Consider the following 18,888-nt stretch of genomic DNA (forward strand, 5'->3'; position numbering starts at 1 on the left):
GGATTTGAACCCAGGTACTCCTGACTCCAGGGCCGGTGCTTTATCCACTGCGCCACCTAGCCACCCCTCCACATTTATTTTTTAATGAGCTTTTTAAGTTCCACATTTTTCTCCCTCCTCTCTAAGGAATCCATGAAAAAAACATGAAAGGGGGAAAAACATAAAACATTTAAAAACTGGAAAATATCATACTTTGATTTGCACTCAGATTCCAGAGTACCTTCTCTGGATGTGGATGATATTTTTACATCATAAGTCCTTATATATTGTCTTTGATCACTGTATTGCTGAGAACAAGTCCATCATAGTCGATCATGACATAGTGTGTGTTGCTATTAATATATACAATAGCATTAATTTTTAAATAAGATTTGAGTTCCAAATTTTTATTCTTCCCTAAGGCAATAAGCAATTTGATCTGGGTTATACATGGGAAATCATGTAAAATAACTTTCCTATTAATGTTGTGAAAGAAGAAACAGAACAAAAGGAAAAAACTACCAAAAAAAAGTGAAAATAGTTTGCTTCTATCTACATTCAGACTCCATCAATTCTTTCTTTGGAGTCGAAGAGCATTCTTCATCAAGAGTCTTGGATTTGTCTTGGATCATTGTATTGCTGAGGAAAACAAACTAAGTTAATCACAGTTGGTTGTTGCAATGTTACAGTCATTGTATACAATGTTCTAAAAGGGGTACATTTCTGCTGAATGATACAGACCTATAGAATTCCTTGTATTCTCAGTCTGCTGAGGTTTATTTGTATTATTTCTTACAACAAATAGAAATTGTAACTGCAGAATTTATCATTTAAAATCAACAGTAGTTATTTGCTTGACTCAGGGTCAGAGATAGCAAGATAACCCTTTTATTTTGTTGCTTAAATATCCAATTTTTGCAGTTTATTTTGAATGATATTTTCCTAATATATTTATTCTTTAACCATCTTTATATGAAAGTACAGAATAATATGTAAAAAGAGAAAGATTTTAGCATATGATTTATAATATATGTAGTTTATAATATAATTTAGTAATTACATTAAAATGTAATTTGATGTGTTTTCCGAGTTCTTACATTAAAAACTAAATAGAAACTAACTTTAAATCTTTTACCATACTATCCTTGTTCTCATATTTGTGCTTTTTTTTACTTCCTTTTTAAAATAGGGTATTCATGCTGTTATTGAGTTTTCCAAAAAGGAAAGTATAGCTTCACTACAGGATGCAACTTCCATCCCTCGTGGAGAAACAGAGTTTCCTATTCCTTTTAAATCTCGTTTCTTTCATTTAAACTTGAAGAATCCACCAAAGCAGACTTCAAATGAGATGCTTATACAGTGTAGTAAGCAGTCCAGCCCTTTAAATTCAGATCTTATGCAGATGCTTTGTAATGCGGAAAGTGTAAGTTATATAATTTTTACTTGTCTTTTTGTAGGTATGTAGGAGTAATAAGATGTACTGTTTTAAAGGTGACAAAATAATAGTTATCTTGCTAAATATATGATATTGTTCAAAAAACTAGAATTTTTGCTTGCATAATTTGAAACACCTTGCCCATATCTGCTGTGCCTTATCTTTTTGGTTTTTGCAAGGCAATGGGGTCAAGTGACTTGCCCAAGTTCACACAGCTAGGCAATTAAAAAAATGTCTGAGACTGAATTTGAACTCAGGTCCTCTTGACTCCAGGGCCGGTGCCCCATCCCCAGTGCCACCTAACTGCCCCTGTACTCATCTTTTAAATTTGGCTTTTTATTTTCTAATTTAGAAAATTATTATTGTTAGTCTCATTAAAAAATTTAAACCTAATCATTTTATGTCTTTCTTTTTTAAAAATAGTATTTTATTGGATTTTTATTTTCTTAAATTGTCATCCTTGTTGTTCTTTACATCGCTTCTTTATTTTCCTAAAATAAGTCTTTTGTTCTTTGCCCTGTGGAGGGGATGGTAATTTTTCAGGAAAAGCTATGATCATAATTTTGATCTTCATTTTTCTATTTTAATTATTGTTTCAGAGAATATTGAATATTCAGTGCATATTGTTTTGCTTTTTAGTTTCAGAGATAAAAAATGAAAGAATTTTGAAATTAACCCTTAGAAAACAACTTAATCACTAGCATCAACAAGATATAAACAAAAAAAAGTCATTTAATTGACATTTCTTTTATCATTTCTTGAGTTTTGTCTCTGTTTTGGTCAGCTAGGTAGAAGACCAAATAAATAGCCTCATGAAGATATTACAAATAACAGAGGAGAACATTAGACTTCGATATCTTACCTGCTCTCTTATTGAGGATATTGCAGCTGCATATTTTCCATCTTGTACTATCAGACCATTTGGCTCTTCAGTAAACAGCTTTGGGAAATTGGGGTGTGATTTGGATATGTTTTTGGACCTGGATGACATTGGGAAAAATGGTGCTACAAAGGTAAGAATGAACCTATCTTTCTATGATATGATTATTTTTAAAATTAAGATATTAATCCGCAAAAGGAAATGATCTCATTTAAATTATTTAGCAGTTTGAAAGGCCTTCTGTGTGTTTAAAAGTGTTTAATATTCCACCTCTGCTATTTAGCAGTATGATCTTGGGCAAGTCTTTGAATTTCTATGGCTGTAAAATTTTTAGATGGTTCTTAATGATCCTCCCAATTCTAACCACTGTGATTCTGAATATAAGATTTAAGAGCAAGGAAGAAGCAGAGGAATTCCTTCTTTATCTCTTTCTACCTCTTCTTGAGAAAGAGAATTTTAAGACATCCTTCTTCACTGCCTTTGCAGTTGAAAAGTCAGCCTACCACCAGAGCTGAAGGGTCTAGCTCCTGGATTAGCCTCTCTTGCCCTTGTAGGTGCCTCAAATGAATGAAGTTAGCCAGTCTTCTGTGCTGAGGAGTTTCAGAATTGGAGTTGTTTGCTTCCTTCCTCCTACAGTAATGCCAGGGAAGGATTTACCTTAACCAAGGAGGTACAATCAAAATGAACTCCCCCACTTCACTTTGTAGGTTCAGTCATTTTTGGTCATGTCTGACTCTTCTTTTGGCAAAGATATTGGAGCATTTTTCCCTTTCCTTTTCTGGCTTATTTTATAGATGAGGCAAGCAAAGTTGAATGAATTTCCCAGGGTCATACAAGTGGTAGGTATCTGAGGTCAGATTTGAACTCAGAAAGATGAGTCTTTGTAACTCTAGACTCTACACTCTTACCAAATGCACTAACTTCACTTCCTACCCTCCAACCCCCCACCTTTCATAGATTCAGACAAGAAGACAACTCCTTAACTCAGGGAGAGTTAACCAGCTCTCCACAGGACTCAGCTAATGGAGACTTCATCTTTGACTTGCTTCAGTAGAATGGCAGCACAATAGGACTCTGCGATTCAATTCAATTTAATTCAATTAAAAGTAACAAATAACAAAAGAGGTTATAAAAAAACTTTCAATAAGTTTTTCAGAGGAGAGAAATAGGGAGTTAGAAACTGGTTATGAGGCAGGAAGCTTATCATAAGTAAATAAAGTATTCTCATTCATTGTGTGATCTCTCCAGAACTATTTATTTTGATGGAATTGCCAGCATAAGTAATAAGAACTATTTTTAATTAAGGGCTTTTTGCATAATTCAGTAGAAAAAGGAGGAAAGTACTGAAAGTAGGAACCTGGGAAATTTGGTATTGGTTGAGGGAGGAGTTTTGCACTTTGGTCTTATATTTAGAAAAATTAAGGGAAGATTTTAGAGAAAGGTTTTGTGGAGTCCTTGTTAGATATTTATTACATTTTATATAGCTTATGTTATAGAAAAACTGTCACTTTGTAGCTTTTCTGAATAGCATATACTTGAGATTTTAAGTACGAGAAGAGGAAAGTAAAAAACACAGTATTAAACTTTGTCCTAGGTGAGACACCTTGGAGCAGTATATAGCAGCTATAAAGATGCAAAATTTAGGCCAGTTATATACTTAGAGCTATCCAAAAGTGGTATTGTTATCTCCCTAGGTAGTAAGAGATCTCTCTATTGGAAATCATCGGAAAGAGGATCAAGTAGTTATTGGGTGTGATCCACAGAGGGCGATCTTTTTCAGATATGTTGTGGAATAGATGAGCACTGAAGTCCCTTACAAGTGCTGGAATTTTGTGATTCTGTGAAAAATGAAACTTTTTTTTATTATTGAAAATATAGCAAATGTTCTGATGTTTTTGTTTTGCAGTTGTTTAAATTTAACATCTAAAAAGATTTCAAATGAAATTTACATTCTATTGATATGATTAATTTGGAGTTTTTTGCTAGTGTTATACTCTTTATTTTTCTACCTACCTTCTTTTAGGGAAGGAATGTGAATTGGTGGATCTTAGGAACATATTAGAAACTTAGTAGTTCTAATTATTCTTCTGTTTTACTTCATTCTACTGAGTATACCACCTAAACCACCTAATCTTCATGTTCCTTAGTTAAGTTCCCCCAATTTTTTGGGGTTTTTGCTAGGCAGTGGGGTTAAGTGGCTTGCCCAAGGCCACACAGCTAGGTAATTACTAAGTGTCTGAGGCTGGATTTGAACTTAGGTACTCCTGACTTCAGGGCTGGTGCTCTATCTACTGCACCACCTAGCCGCCCCAAGTTCCCAAATTTTAATTGGGAATAATAATACCAGCACCATGTAAGAATTTTGATTAAGGATATTTAATCTTAGTTTTTGAATTATGAGGAATATTTTATCTTAATTTTTAAAAACTCCAATGTGAATTTGAAAATTGCAGAAAATCATTTCTATGTTTCTTTTCTAATGTCTTGGAAGAATCGTACTAACATAAAATAGAACTAAATAATTTCAGAAATACTTTATCTTTGTTCATAATAGAGGTGACTTATTTCATTTCATTTTATTTTGGAGTCTATTGAGATTAAATGACTTACCTAGTATTACACAATTAGTTAGTATCTGAGATCTGATTTGAACTCGGGTCTTCCTGACTCCATCTAGCTGCCCCAATAGAGATGATTTAAAAAAATAAACACATAAACCTGAACTTTAAAAGTTACAGTAATTCTATAAAAGACCTTTAAGGCCTATGTAGTTCAGGCTCACTCCCAAGCAAAAATCTAACCCTGCCTTTGCTTCTATTCCACAAATCTATTTTGCATACTCATGTCTCCCATTCCAGTAGGATATCCTCATGTGATTCTGTCATTCTTGTTCTTAGTATCTCTCTCTCTCTCTCTCTCTTTCCCTTTTTTGCATCTAAATTCTTTTTTTAAAAAAATCTGTTTACACTGGGTATTTCTATTTTCTTTTGTTCAAGTCTGAACCCTTCTCAGTCTGATCTTAATTAACTGAAATTGTTCCTTCCAGAGTCTTTTCTCACTGTTTATTCTTTTGACCTATCTGTAACCTCTGCTTCTTAGTTTCTCTGGCTCTTTTCTTTTCTTTTCTTTTCTTTTCTTTTCTTTTCTTTTCTTTTCTTTTCTTTTCTTTTCTATTGGTGAGGTAATTGGGGTTTAGTGACTTTTTTTTAGCCCAGGGTCACATAGCTATTAAGTATCTTGAGGCCACATTTGAACTCAGTTCCTCCTGATTCCAGGGCCACTGCTCTATCCACTGTCCCTCTCTGGCTTTTCTCAATCCTCAACTCAGATACACCTTCTATAAGAAACCTTTCCAAGTTGTTACCCCCTATTGCTCTTCTCTTTCCATTTATTCTGAGTATATATATATATATATAGATATAGATATAGATATAGATATATGTATAAAGTTGAAAATTGAAGGCAGTGAGCAGCATGTATTTTTCCCTGCTCTTTGTATCTCCTGTGATGAATAGAAGCTTGTTAACTGAATGACTTTAGTAATATTTATATATATCTATATTTATATCTATATAATTATGCAATCTCCAAGTTAGAACAGACCTCAGGAGTCCAAAGTCTAACTTATGTCTGAAGTATGAATTTCCTCAGTCGGTTAACAAGCATTTATTAAGCCTTCATTATTAAACCAAGACTTGCTAGGTATTGGGATTGCTGCCATAAAACAGAGACAGTATCAGCCTCCACAGAAGGTTTATTTAATGAAAAAGACAATATCCCCACAAAATAGTCATTGAGCTCTTTGTTACATTAAGTGACATATCTTACTGTTGTTTCCATAAGTATCAAATTTGGCATAGATTTTCTGAATTAATAGATTTGGTTTCATCTTCTCTGTATTTCTAAACATTTAGTTTGTAACACTTTGGAATTTCCATTGACTAAAGATGAACATTTATTTTCAAAATAGAAAACAGAAATAAGAGATGAATTACAGTGGTACTCCATATATGATACTGGTATTGTGAGTTAGAAATTACCATATTGATATTGAAAAGTAGCATAAAGTATTGATGAAATAACAGTACACTAGCCTGGGCATTTCATTCCAGCCCTGACTAGTTAGTGTGACATTTGGGAAATTGCTTACTTACTCTCAAATAGAGATAGTGATACTTTGTGACACTGCTCTGGTATGTCTGAGTCCTGTTTGTTCTAGGTCCTGCCCTCTCCCCCCCCCCCCCCCCCAGTTCCTTATCCATGATAACTAAAGTGCATCTTCTACTTCACGCCTTCCTTAACCCTTTCAATTCTAGTGCTTTCCCTATTATTTCCTAATTATATATACAGAGAGAGAGAGAGAGCTTCCTTTGCATATATATTTGTTTGCATGTTGTCTCAGATCCACTCAGTGGAGGGAGGTTTCATGCCTTGAGATCCCTGTTACAATGGCATCCCAGGTCCAGCTGAACAGGAACTATTTTCTTCCATTTTTTTCCCCCTTCTTCTGACAGGTAGTAAGTGCCACTTGTGTGCAGAATCATCTTTGCCCTTCTTTGAGATGATTATGTATGGTCCAGCTCCACATTTTCTTATTCCTTGATTGCTGTCCACTTTTATCATGGTCCCTATTTTTTTTTAGGCTCTTTCTTGACTTTTTTCTCTTTTTCTTCCTCTTTTTTTTTTGAGGAAGCAGACCAGAAAAGCAATTGTCTCTTTTATAAGTCAAAATAAGAAAAACTTAGGGAAACTACAAAAATATTTTGAAGTTTGGAACAGCTAAATTACAGAGATTTTCTAAAAGTAACAGCAGCCATTTTTCTCTCCTTTAATAAAGAACTCTAGAGCAAATGAGGAACTGCTGATAAAAGAAATCAGGAGAGGAAACAGTATGTTATATTGTTTTGAGTAACATGGTGGTAGAGTTGAGATGAACTGACTTTAAAAACCTTTGTAGTACAAAAAAGTCTTGTGATATAATGGTAATGCATGATACCTAAAGAATATGATATTGTGTGGATAGTACATTAACTAAAAGATAAACTTTCATTCACTGAGTAGCATTTTATAAATTTGGGAAAATGTGATTTTAAACTATATTTATTTATTTATTTTTTGCATCTCACAAATTTTAGTTTTATTGTCTCATTATTTTTATTATCTTTAATTAAATTATTAATTGTTGATTGGTACTTTGACCCACCCATTCTTTTTTTATTAAAGATACTATTTGAGTTTTACAATTTTCCCCCAATCCTGCTTCCCTCCCCCCACCCCCACCCCACAGATAGCACTCCTTCAGTCTTTACTTTGTTTCCTTGTTGTACCTTGATCCAAATTGGGTGTGATGAGTGAGAAATCATATCCTTAAAGAGAACAGAATTCTCAGAGGTAACCAGATCAGACAATAAGATATCTGGTTTTTTTTCCAAATTAAAGGGAATAGTCCTTGTACTTTGTTCAAACTCCACAGCTCCTTATCTGGACACAGATGGTACTCTCCTTTGCAGACAGCCCAAAATTGTTCCCAATTGTTGCATTGATGGAATGAGCAAATCTTTCAAGGTTGAACATCACTCCCATGTTGCTGTTAGGGTGTACAGTGTTTTTTTTCTGGTTCTGCTCATCTCACTCAGCATCAGTTCATGCAAATCCCTCCAGGTTTCCCTGAAATCCCATCCCTCCTGGTTTCTAATAGAACAATAGTGTTCCATGACATACATATACCACAGTTTGCTAAGCCATTCCCCAATTGAAGGACATTTACTGGATTTCCAATTCTTTGCCACCACAAACAGGGCTGCTACAAATATTTTTGTACAAGTAATGTTTTTACCCTTTTTCCTCATCTCTTCAGGGTATAGACCCAGTAGTGGTATTGCTGGGTTAAAGGGCATGCACATTTTTGTTGCCCTTTGGGCATAGTTCCAAATAGCTCTCCAGAAGGGTTGGATGAGTTCACAGCTCCACCAACAGTGTAATAGTGTCCCAGATTTCCCACATCCCTTCCAACAATGATCATTATCCTTCCTGGTCATACTGGCCAATCTGAGAGGTGTGAGGTGGTACCTCAGAGAGGCTTTAATTTGCATTTCTCTAATAATTAATGGTTTAGAGCATTTTTTCATATGGCTATGGATTGCTTTGATCTCCTCATCTTTAAATTGCCTTTGCATATCCTTTGACCATTTGTCAATTGGGGAATGGTAAAATATATTTATTTTTAAAAATTTCTTCCAATACATTAAGAATGTTGAATTTCATTTGTGAATTTTTTCATAAAGTGATACAAAATAATTTTTAAAAAGAGTTCTAATGTTCACATATATGTGTTTGTTAGACAGGAGAACCATTTTTAATGGAATATCAGGTGAAAAATGTTTCTTCTGAAAGATGGGCAACTCAGAAGATTCTAGCTGTGATTGGAGAATGCCTTGACAATTTTGGCCCAGGTTGTGTCAGTGTGCAGAAGATCCTGCATGCTCGCTGCCCACTGGTGAGGTTCTCTCATCAGGCTTCTGGTTTTCAGTGTGATTTGACTGCTAATAATAGGTATGATTTCCAGAATTTGTCATTTTACATATTTGAGCATGGTCATTTTAAAACTTAGGACAGATATTTGGTGTTTTATAAAATGTATTCAATGCTTTTAGTCTCGTATCACTGGTTAAAAAACATGTGTTATGATTTATAATCTAGCTCTTTGTTAAAACACCAGATATCATCTTTATGCAGAATAGAAAACTTTAAAAAGCTAATGTTGATTATTGGGGAAAAACATCTTGTTCTTATTAGTAACAAAAGAGTTACCAAATGATGGCTAGCTTCTTCACCCCTCTGTTTCTTAAAAGTCCACTGGTAGTGCAGTGGAAAGAGCACTTGTCTTGGATTCAGGCGTTCTAATCCAGCCTCAGATGTTTGCCACTTACTAGCTATGTGACCTCGAGCAAGTCACTGAACCAGGATTATCTCGTATCCAGGGCTGTCTTCGGTGGTCCTGATTTATATCTGGTCCTGGATCCTGATGGCTCTGGATTAGAAAGTGAGGCTGGTGACTTAGTATAGCATCCCCCACTCCAATCCAATTCATGTGCTTGTCATGCCACTATCTCCCTTATGTTGTGGTCTTTGAAAATGAAGGACAAACATAAGTATTATTATTATTATTATTACTACTACTACTACTACTATGCAGCTATTGACTGTTTCTTTTTGTTGGTTTTAGGTAAAATTATATGATTAGAAATTTAGAGTTGGCTTCTGTTCTATATTTAGAAGTATTTAACATGTATTTAACATTATATTCATCCAAATTCCTTGTTGTTTAGTCTCTAAAATCTTTAAACTAACCATTTTGGTAAAACAAAGACAAATGTTTTTATACATAGAATTCTTTGCAACAGTTCTCAATACGTAAAATAATATTAAATTCATTTTTTGTACCATATTCTCAAGGATGTGTTCCAGTTTTACTTTCATTTCACTTTCTTCATCAGTGATTACGTAAATGTAATAAAGATGACTGATATCTTGAGAAAATCCAGTCTAGAATAATTCTGTGGAATTGGGGGGAAGGGGAAGTTTGGGGGAGAATTGTGGTTGTTTTGGTGAAAATACTTGGCAGATTCTCTGAGATAAAAATTTAATTAGTAAACTTATGGATTTCACTTTCATTAATAATAAAAGGTGAAGTTTTATATGTACTGTTTATAGCTTATAGATTTCTTATTTGGTAACTTTTAAATAAAATGAATGTTTTTCATAATCTTGGAGAGATTTCTGCTAAAAAAATTTTCCCTCCCAAACCTTCATAGTATTACTACATTTAATGTGTAAGGCTTAAAATATGACACTTATTGTTACTTGTAAAATTATTCTCTTTCTTACAGGTTTTTTAAAATTTTGTTTTCCTGCAAAAATGTATCATCCCCAAGGGCAGCTAGGTGGCATTGGATAGAGCATCAATCCTGGAGTCAGGAGGACCTGAGTTAAAATTCGGCCTCCTACACTTAATTACCTATCTGTGTGACCTTGGGCAAGTCACTTAGCGCCATTTCCTTGAAAAAAAAAAACAAAAATAAATAAATAAATAAATGTGTGTGTATGTGTCTGTGTATATATATATATATGTATACACACACACACACACACACACACACACACACACACACATATATATCATCATCCCTAGGGTATATAGAATTTGGCCTTTGGCTATATTTTATTTTGTTAAATACAAAAATCCTTGATTGTCTTGAGACATGTTAAATTGTGTACTTTTCTTGATATTTCCTCTTACCTCAGCTATATGAGGTGAATTTTATGGACTTTGTGAAAATGCTTATTTTCTAAAAGAACTATGAACCTTCTCTTGATTCTTTTTTGTGCTTACAGAACATTGTAAATGATCTTGAATGATATTTTTATTTGAAGAAACTCCAGTTATTAATAATATGAAACTTAATGAAAATAGTTAAAAATCTAGTTTCTTATTAATTTTACTTTGCATTGAATTAGTTTAATAGTTTGTTTTTTTATGTAAATATTAGACTTATGAAATTTTTGCTTGCGTAGGAAATACATTGAAAGTTATTAAAATATTTAAAGCTAGAATGTTTCCTATAGAAGGACGTCTTCCTCAGTTTTTACCATTGTTTTTCTCTCAGTAGACAGTGCTTCTCAATCTTTTCTTATATGAAGATCACTTTTTGACATTAAAAGACTTTGAGAACTCCTGAATAGTACTGATACTATTATTAACAACTATTGGTTAAAGAAATATATAATGACAGAAGTTACTTTGAATTCAGTAATGTTTTAAAATGAAGTTATATTTTATTAATTACAGCAGCACCTGTAAATAATTGGAAAACTATTACATAGGTAAAGAAGCCATTCAATTTATGAAAGGTAATGATTTGAGGAACTACTAGATTAAATATATGACTTATAAAATCAGGCATACTTTCTAATAATCTTTAGTTAGAAATGGAAATGAATGTTTTTAAAGTCATTGAGGGAATATTCAAAACAATGAGTTATAGTGTTGTATTAAAATATTTCAGTTAATTTGGTGTGTAATGTTTAGGGTAAAAATCCTTAATATTTCCAAACACTGAATATTATTTTGTACTTCAAAATTAAAAAACTAAAACAAATGTTGAGTATTTAAGCATTTATTATCAAATGTCGTGTTTTTGCTTGAGATAATTTATCTTTGAGTTACGGTACTTCAATCTAATATGAAGTATTGAAGTAGACAACCCAGACATCCTAAACTCACCATGTGCAAAACTGAGCTCATTAACTATCTTTGCCCCTCAAAACCTCCCCTGTTCCAACCTGAAGAATACCATCAACCTTCCAGGCTCCTAGGTTCTTGACTCTCCCTTAGCCCAAATAGTGAATCCTGTCAGAGCATCTCCCTTGCCCCTCAAACGTCACTTGAATGGTCCCTCTGGCCTGAACTAGTGCAATGGCTACTGCTTCAAGTCTATCATAACAGCAGTTTACTTTTTTATTGTAGTGCCAAAGTAATTCATTAAGGTATGATCTACCCCTCCCTAGTCAACTTCCTGTTGAACCTAGGATAAAGAGATTCCTCTGTTTGGATTTTAAATCCATCCACAGCCTGCATTCAGTCTATCTTATCTGTTTCACTGGATATCACTCCCCATCTTGCCTCTATCCAGCCAACCTGACTTGCCCTCCATTTCCCACCTGCATGCTCTTGCTCCTTTCTCGTTGCCTTTGTGCTGGCTGACTGTCTCCACCTCACAGAGCCCCTCTCTGCCTTTAGGAGGCCAAGTAAGCACTAGCTTCTGATTATTCACCCAGCAGGTGCTCTCCCTCCCAAATTGCTTCAGATTTGACTACTTTTTGTTTATTGACTTTATGGTTATGTTGTGTGTATTAATATGTATGTACTAAACTGATTGGAAGTACAGATTCTTTCATTCTTAGTATTATCTCAGTGATTGATTTAATCATCTCATCATAGATAGAATATGTTAAACCATTTAGATATGTTTAAACATTTTTCTTAGAATGGATTTTCAATTAAATAATTTTTTTTATAGATCTCTAGTAGTTCTGAAAGTTGAAACTTCTTTTAAAAATGATTGTGCTTTCCTTTAGGATTGCCATGAAAAGTTCAGAACTCTTATACATATATGGCTCCCTGGATTCCCGAGTAAGAGCTCTGGCTTTCAGTATACGATGCTGGGCACGACAACATGCATTGACAAGTAGTATTCCTGGTGCCTGGCTAACAAATTTCTCTCTTACAATCATGATCATCTTTTTCCTTCAAAAAAGATCTCCTCCAGTCATTCCATCTCTAGACTACCTAAAAAATCTAGCAGGTAAGAACAGACCATTTTCTTTTTTTTCTCTAGCTCATGAATTTGAAGAGCCATTTACTTTGTCCCCTGTCCCTACAAGTTGGCAAGAGAACACATGATTTGTACCAGTGGGCCTTTGGAGCTTGTCTGTAGATTTGGATAAGAGAATAAAACAAGATACCTTTATTACCTGCTTGAGTTGATTTGAATTCTTTGAAAAGAAGATTCCCTAAGATTCTACCCCTAACCTTTGATTGGGTCAGACCTTAAAGGCTGACTGGAGGTTTGGATTCCTTTGTTCTTCTTTAGGTTGAATCTATTTCCTTATTGGCTTTAGGAACCTTTCAATACTTTGGGATTGTCATTGTATCTTCCGTGCATATCATAGCCTGGCAATTTTAGTGTTATGGCCATTACAGTATTTATAAAATAGTCTGATATCTGCTCAACTCTCACAAAACCAAGAGGACAATAGACCTTTGAAGCTTCAAGTTGTGAAGTCAGAGTTATCATCACTATCACACTTCTATCCACAAATGGGACATTTTTGGTTTGCAGTTATTTTACTTGTGAACCATTTTTGATATTATAATGAGTAGCAAGAGTGATTTAAGAAAGAGATTCTTGAAATAGGTTCATAGCATTTTAGAAGATGGAGTGGCATTTAAAGATTTTTCTTATCCAGCGTTTTTATTTTAAAGAGAAAGAAACTTCCCCTTTCAAATTTCCCTAATTCTCTTGAGAGCCCTTCATCCTTCTTGTAATCTTGGTGTTACACTTGATTTCCTTATTCTTCCTCTCCCCAATTATCTAATCATTGCCAATCTTTGTCATTTTTACCTCCATAATACTGGACTTCTCAATTATTCTTTCTTTCTCAATTCTGCCCCCTTTTCAGTTAATCTTATGTACAGCTGCCAAAATGATTTAACTAATGTGCAGTTCTGATTATGTCTACTTTCTGACTTCCTGTTGCTTCAAGGATGAAATACAAATTTTTCTGTTTGTTTTTTTAAGAATAAAGAATTAAATTAAATGAGATGAAATTGAGTAGGAATGGTTGGAAACACTAGTCTTAGTGATTTAATGCAAGCCACTTAAACAAGTGTAAAACATAAATTTCAACAAGAGTACAATGGGAAAGTTGTAGCTTGACAAACATTTACCAGGAAAAACATTTGGAGGTTTTAATGAATTACAAGCATAATTTGAGTCAGTAATATCACTTGACATAAAAAAAAAATGCTGTCTTAGGCTATATTAAGAGAGGTGTAGTGTTTAAAAGCATATAGTTTGACTCTGTCATTGTTTCTCTAAAGAGATGCCATTATTGTTATTGCAGATAAAAAGAAATATTAAATAATTTTGATTAATATAAATTCTTTCCCAGCATATGTCCTTTGGTAAGTACAGTATTCATAGAACTTGTCTTCAGAACATATCAAACTTAGAAAAGAAAATAACTCAGCAACATTTACTGAATGGAAATTACCTACATAGCCCAGTTTTCCTAGCATTTTGCTAGGATTTCTTCAGGTCATTGGAAAGACTATAATGTGCAAAGGGGAATAGTTTCATTTTTCTTGGCTTCTGAGGGCATCACCAGGGGTTGTGCATGGAAGTTGCAGAAGGATTAGTTTTACTACATTATGGGGGAAAACTTCCTAAATAGAATTTTCTAGAAGTGAAAAGGGTATTGATATGTGAATAGTCTGAATTTCTATTTGTTGAGGGTTTTGTAAAAGAAGATTGGTCAGAGAGTGTTTTGTGAGATGACCTGAGGTGTCTTCCACTTCTTAGATGCTCTGGTCTGTGGTCTTTAAAGATAAGATAAAAGATCACTGCCACTAAGTGTTTAGTTTGCTCATTTGAGAGTATTGCAATCTATGTGATGTTTCAGCCACTGCTTAGCTGCTCATCTTCTTCTTTTCCATGTTATTTGAAGTGAACCAGGCTGGTGTAGTAGGAACAGAGTTTGACATGAAGTCAGGGGACACTTGACTCATTTCCATGGTGATTGTGTGACCATGACCTTCACTTCACTTAACTTCTCTGCATCTCACTTTCCTTATCTGTCAAATGGAGACAGTAGTATCCAGCCACAGGAGTTAGGGAAGTCATATATGCAAAGCCCTTTTCAGTATAAAGCATCTATTGGTTATTAAAAATAGGAATTACAGTAGCAAATGAAAAAGCCTTTATTAAGTGCAACCTTTGTATAAAGCATTGTTCCCAACCCTGAAAACACAAATTAAAAAGCAAGATAGTCACTACTAACAAGGAGCTCTCATTCTAAGAAGAGAGACATCCTATGTAGGAGGTTTGTTCTTAAATATCATTTCCGTTGATTAATTTCTAATGTTGAGCGATTTGAAAGTGCTAAGGACTTTGTCAATAAGAACTTTCTGGGTCTTCATCAGTTCTGGTGGCTGAGGAGACAGAGGCTGTAGTACCTGCTCAAACAGTTGTTGGGCTTCATTTTACAAAGGTTATTTCTCTGAATGAATTCTTTAGAATTGATCTGGTAGTCAGGTGGACCTGTTCTCAGACCTTGCCAACTTGTTGCTAACCACTATTGGAGTTGGTGGTTAGGGGCCTTCTCCACTATAGTTATTCCTCTTAGTCAGGGTAATGTGGAGTTTAGGTTGGAAGTAAAAGCTACCCTTCAAAATTGAGTTGGCAAATATAAACCTAATTCTTGGTGTTAAAGTTATTAATAACAAAAGACCTTCATTTCTTATTTTTTGATTGATACAAATCACAGGTCTTTTTCCAAAGAAGAAAACTATTTTAAAATAATTTTCCTAATTGTTTCACTTTTGCCTTTTTTTTAGATGCAAGAGACAAATGTATAATAGAAGGCAATGATTGTACATTTGTTAGTAACTTGGACAAAATTAAACCTTCAGAAAACACAGAAACACTAGGTAAGCAGTATTGTTGTTTTGTTGTTATTTGTTTTTAAAGAGGATCATGTCAAATGGTGATGTCATGACTTGCAAGTGAATTAGATTTAAGTGAGACAGAGCTGTGCAAAATCACCAGCCTTACTCTGTCCTCTGGAACCACTTGGGGCCAGTTATAAGAGATCAGGATAACTGGAAATGGCCCTGGATGCAGTGGGAGACTTTGGCCTTTTTAAGTTAAGGTCTTTTTCCAGGTCTCAGTTTGACTGAGGCAATGCCCATCCAATGATTAAAGAGGCAGGGTGGAAAATTAGGAGGATAGTGGTGTCTTCAGCAATAATAGGGAAGTTTGAAAAGGGAGAAAGTTTTGGGGCGGGGTGGGGAGAGAAGATAATGATTTCAATTTAAAATATGTTGAGTTTTAAGGTGTCTACTGGACATCTGGTTTAAGATGTCTGAGAGGCAATTGGAGATACAAGATTAGGGATTAGAGATGTTATGACAGAATTGGTAGTTTGCGCATAGGAATAATAATTAAATTCATAGGATCAAAAGAGATCATCAGGTGAAGTAATACAGACAGAGAAGAGAAATCAGGACCCCTGTAATTAATGGCTGTAATCTGAATGAGGATCTAGCAAAGGACATTGAGAAGGAGCAGTAGGAAAGGTAGGAGGTGATAAATAAGAGAGTGGTATCTCATAAACCTAGAGAGAAGAAAGTATCAAGGAAGACAGAATGATCAATCGTGTCAAAGGTTATAGAGAGGTCAAGGAGAATGAAGATTAATAAAGGGCCTTTGAATATGACCATTAGGAGATTATTGTAACTTTAGAGTAAGCAATTTCTGTGGAAAGATGAGGTTGGGAACCAGATTTTAAGGGGCTAGGAAGAGAGAGAGGAGAGGAAGGCACCTGTTGTAGAAGATCTTTTCAAGTTGAAAAGCTTCAAAGAGCAGAAGTGATTTAAAATGATAGTGGGAATAGACGAATTGAAGATTTTCTGAGGCGTTCTTGAGGAGACATGAGCAATTTTGTAGGCAGCATGGAAGGTGCCAGTAGACAGGGAGAGATTGAAGATGAGTGATAAGTTAAGGATACCAGAAACAATCTTTTGAAGGAGATGGAACAGACACTATGAGAGAATCAAAGGATGAATGTGAAATACGCATTGGAAGGTTGCTGCATAGTGGGAATGTTAGATGCACCCTTAGAAAGACTATCATCCATCTAGCATATAATTGAGATAGAATGTTAAAATTCAGTAAGAGATTTGAGAAAAGTTTTTTGGGTTTTCAGAGAAAGAAAAGATAATTTCCAGCTGCAGGATCAGGGAAGATTTTTTTTGAAGGAGTAGATATTTACAATGAATCTTGAAAGAGGAAGAAACTGGCCAAGTTGGAGTTGAGATGGCAATGAGGCTATTCTGATTAAAAGAAGCAGTGTGAACAGAGTGGAGAAAGATTTCTAGGGATCAATAAGTCACTGGATGTAGAATGAGGGTGGTATTAAATAGTAAATTAACTTGGAGAGGTTGGTTAGGGAGAAAGCATGAAGGGCTTTAAATGCCAGGGTAAGGAGCTGGAAGTAGGATCATAGATTTAAAGCAGCTAGAGATCTTTGAAGGCAGCAAGAGATCTTTGAAGCCATCCATTGAAACATCCATCTTACATGTGAGGAAGCTGAAGTCCAGACAAGTGAAGTGAAGGGGTTGCCCAGGTAGAAGTGGCAGAAGTGAGCTCTTACCCAGGCCTCATGCTGATGTGGCCACTATGTGAGGACAGACTGAGCAAAGAGACCAAGGAGGCATAAGGGCTTGGATTACTGTAATACTCTGGACATAGGCTTTGAAGGACTTAGAGAGACTCAAGAGGTAGATGTGATAGGAGTTAACAAAGGAAGTGGATGAGTATTGATATGGAATCAATGGCAGGAAAAAGTGTCTGGGACCAGATGACCAACAGTGAGAGGTCAAAGAGAAAAGATTTTGGAATTAGAGCATATTATGATAGAAGGAAGTAATGGGGAGGTGGAGGCACCAATTATGACATTCTCCTTCTAGAAGGGGAGGTGAAGGAGAATTGGGGGTGGAGTCACAGAATCTTAGACAATCAGGTACAAAGGAATAATTGATAAGGGTGACAGTCTGGTGGAGAACCTGTGGAGAGGGGAGGAGGGCCCATGTGCTGGCTTATTTAGTAACTTCTTTACAATTTTTCCTATTTCTATATCTTCCAGATGTTCTGCTGTATCAGTTTTTTGAATATTTTGGAAATTTTGCTTTTAATAAGAATTCTATAAATATCCGAAAGGTAAATATGTATGCATTGCTCTTCTATTATTGACGACCTTATCTATCACATCTTTAGTTGTTGAAACATTATGGTATAATATACAAAATAGTTGTGTCCCTGTAAAGTTAGTTGGGAAACCCATAGTTTTTGGTGTTGTGTGTTGTATTGTATCTCTCTATATATATTAAAAGTATTTTCTGATATACTATTTCCATACTAGAAATTATCCACACTGAAGAAATCACAGGTCCAAACCAAAATAAAAGAACTGTTTCATATGCTTTATACCCAAGCTTCGACTCCTCTCCTTTACTTTCTCTATTCTTTCCTAACCCATGTTCTATTTAAAGCAACTATTTCAGAAACCAATCAGCATAAATGCATCATGAAGGTATGTTATCAGACACCCACAGTTAAACACTAATGCTTCTTTTTCTCTGGTCTCTTGAAGACACAGACAGTCATGGCAATCCAGGCCCCAACTAAGGGACCAAAGAAAATAGTTGACCCTATTATCGGAATCATGTGTAGATATGGTGGTGCTGTATAAGTACTATCATCATTCAATGTGTGCATTTTTGAGTGCTCCTTAAGGTTTAGATTAATAGGAATGTTTCTATTAAGTATCCTTCATAGATATATTTTTTTTGGCCTATTAGCAAGAATGTTATCTTCTGTTCTACCTTTCTTTTCTTCCTTCTCAATTGTAGCATGCCAGGCAGCTTGTTATAATTTTTGTAAATTCCTTACTCATTGAATCCTTGAACTACCTGTACTGATATAATCTCATAAGTATAATTTCCTATCCCCCAAAGAAGCATATAAAGAGAATTTCTAGAACACTGTAAGGTTTTTGTGCATTTAGTAATTTACCCTAATGCAATAAATCCTACATTTCTTTTTGCAAGGCAACAGGGTTAAGTGACTTGCCCAGGGTCACACAACTATTAAGTGAAAAGAGTTTAGGGCCAGGTTCTTCTGACTCCGGAACCAGTGCTCTATCCACCATATGACCTAACTGCCCCTATTAATTCTACATTCAATATGACAGT

The 18,888-nt window shown here is 34.8% G+C and overlaps 1 protein-coding gene across 2 annotated transcripts in view; it reads left to right on the forward strand.

Annotated features, from left to right (window-relative positions):
• MTPAP (mitochondrial poly(A) polymerase) overlaps window positions 1-18,888 on the forward strand; it is a 41,500-nt gene that overhangs the window by 3,946 nt on the left and 18,666 nt on the right. For both annotated transcript variants that reach the window (XM_074193064.1, XM_074193065.1), the window contains 6 exons: window positions 1,169-1,402; window positions 2,203-2,427; window positions 8,635-8,846; window positions 12,432-12,658; window positions 15,472-15,564; window positions 17,781-17,854. In XM_074193064.1, the coding sequence (XP_074049165.1) occupies window positions 1,169-1,402; window positions 2,203-2,427; window positions 8,635-8,846; window positions 12,432-12,658; window positions 15,472-15,564; window positions 17,781-17,854 (1,065 nt within the window). The remainder of the gene's footprint in view (window positions 1-1,168; window positions 1,403-2,202; window positions 2,428-8,634; window positions 8,847-12,431; window positions 12,659-15,471; window positions 15,565-17,780; window positions 17,855-18,888) is intronic.

Source organism: Macrotis lagotis, chromosome 7, assembly GCF_037893015.1.
Source record: "Macrotis lagotis isolate mMagLag1 chromosome 7, bilby.v1.9.chrom.fasta, whole genome shotgun sequence".
Taxonomy (NCBI): Eukaryota; Metazoa; Chordata; class Mammalia; order Peramelemorphia; family Peramelidae; genus Macrotis; species Macrotis lagotis.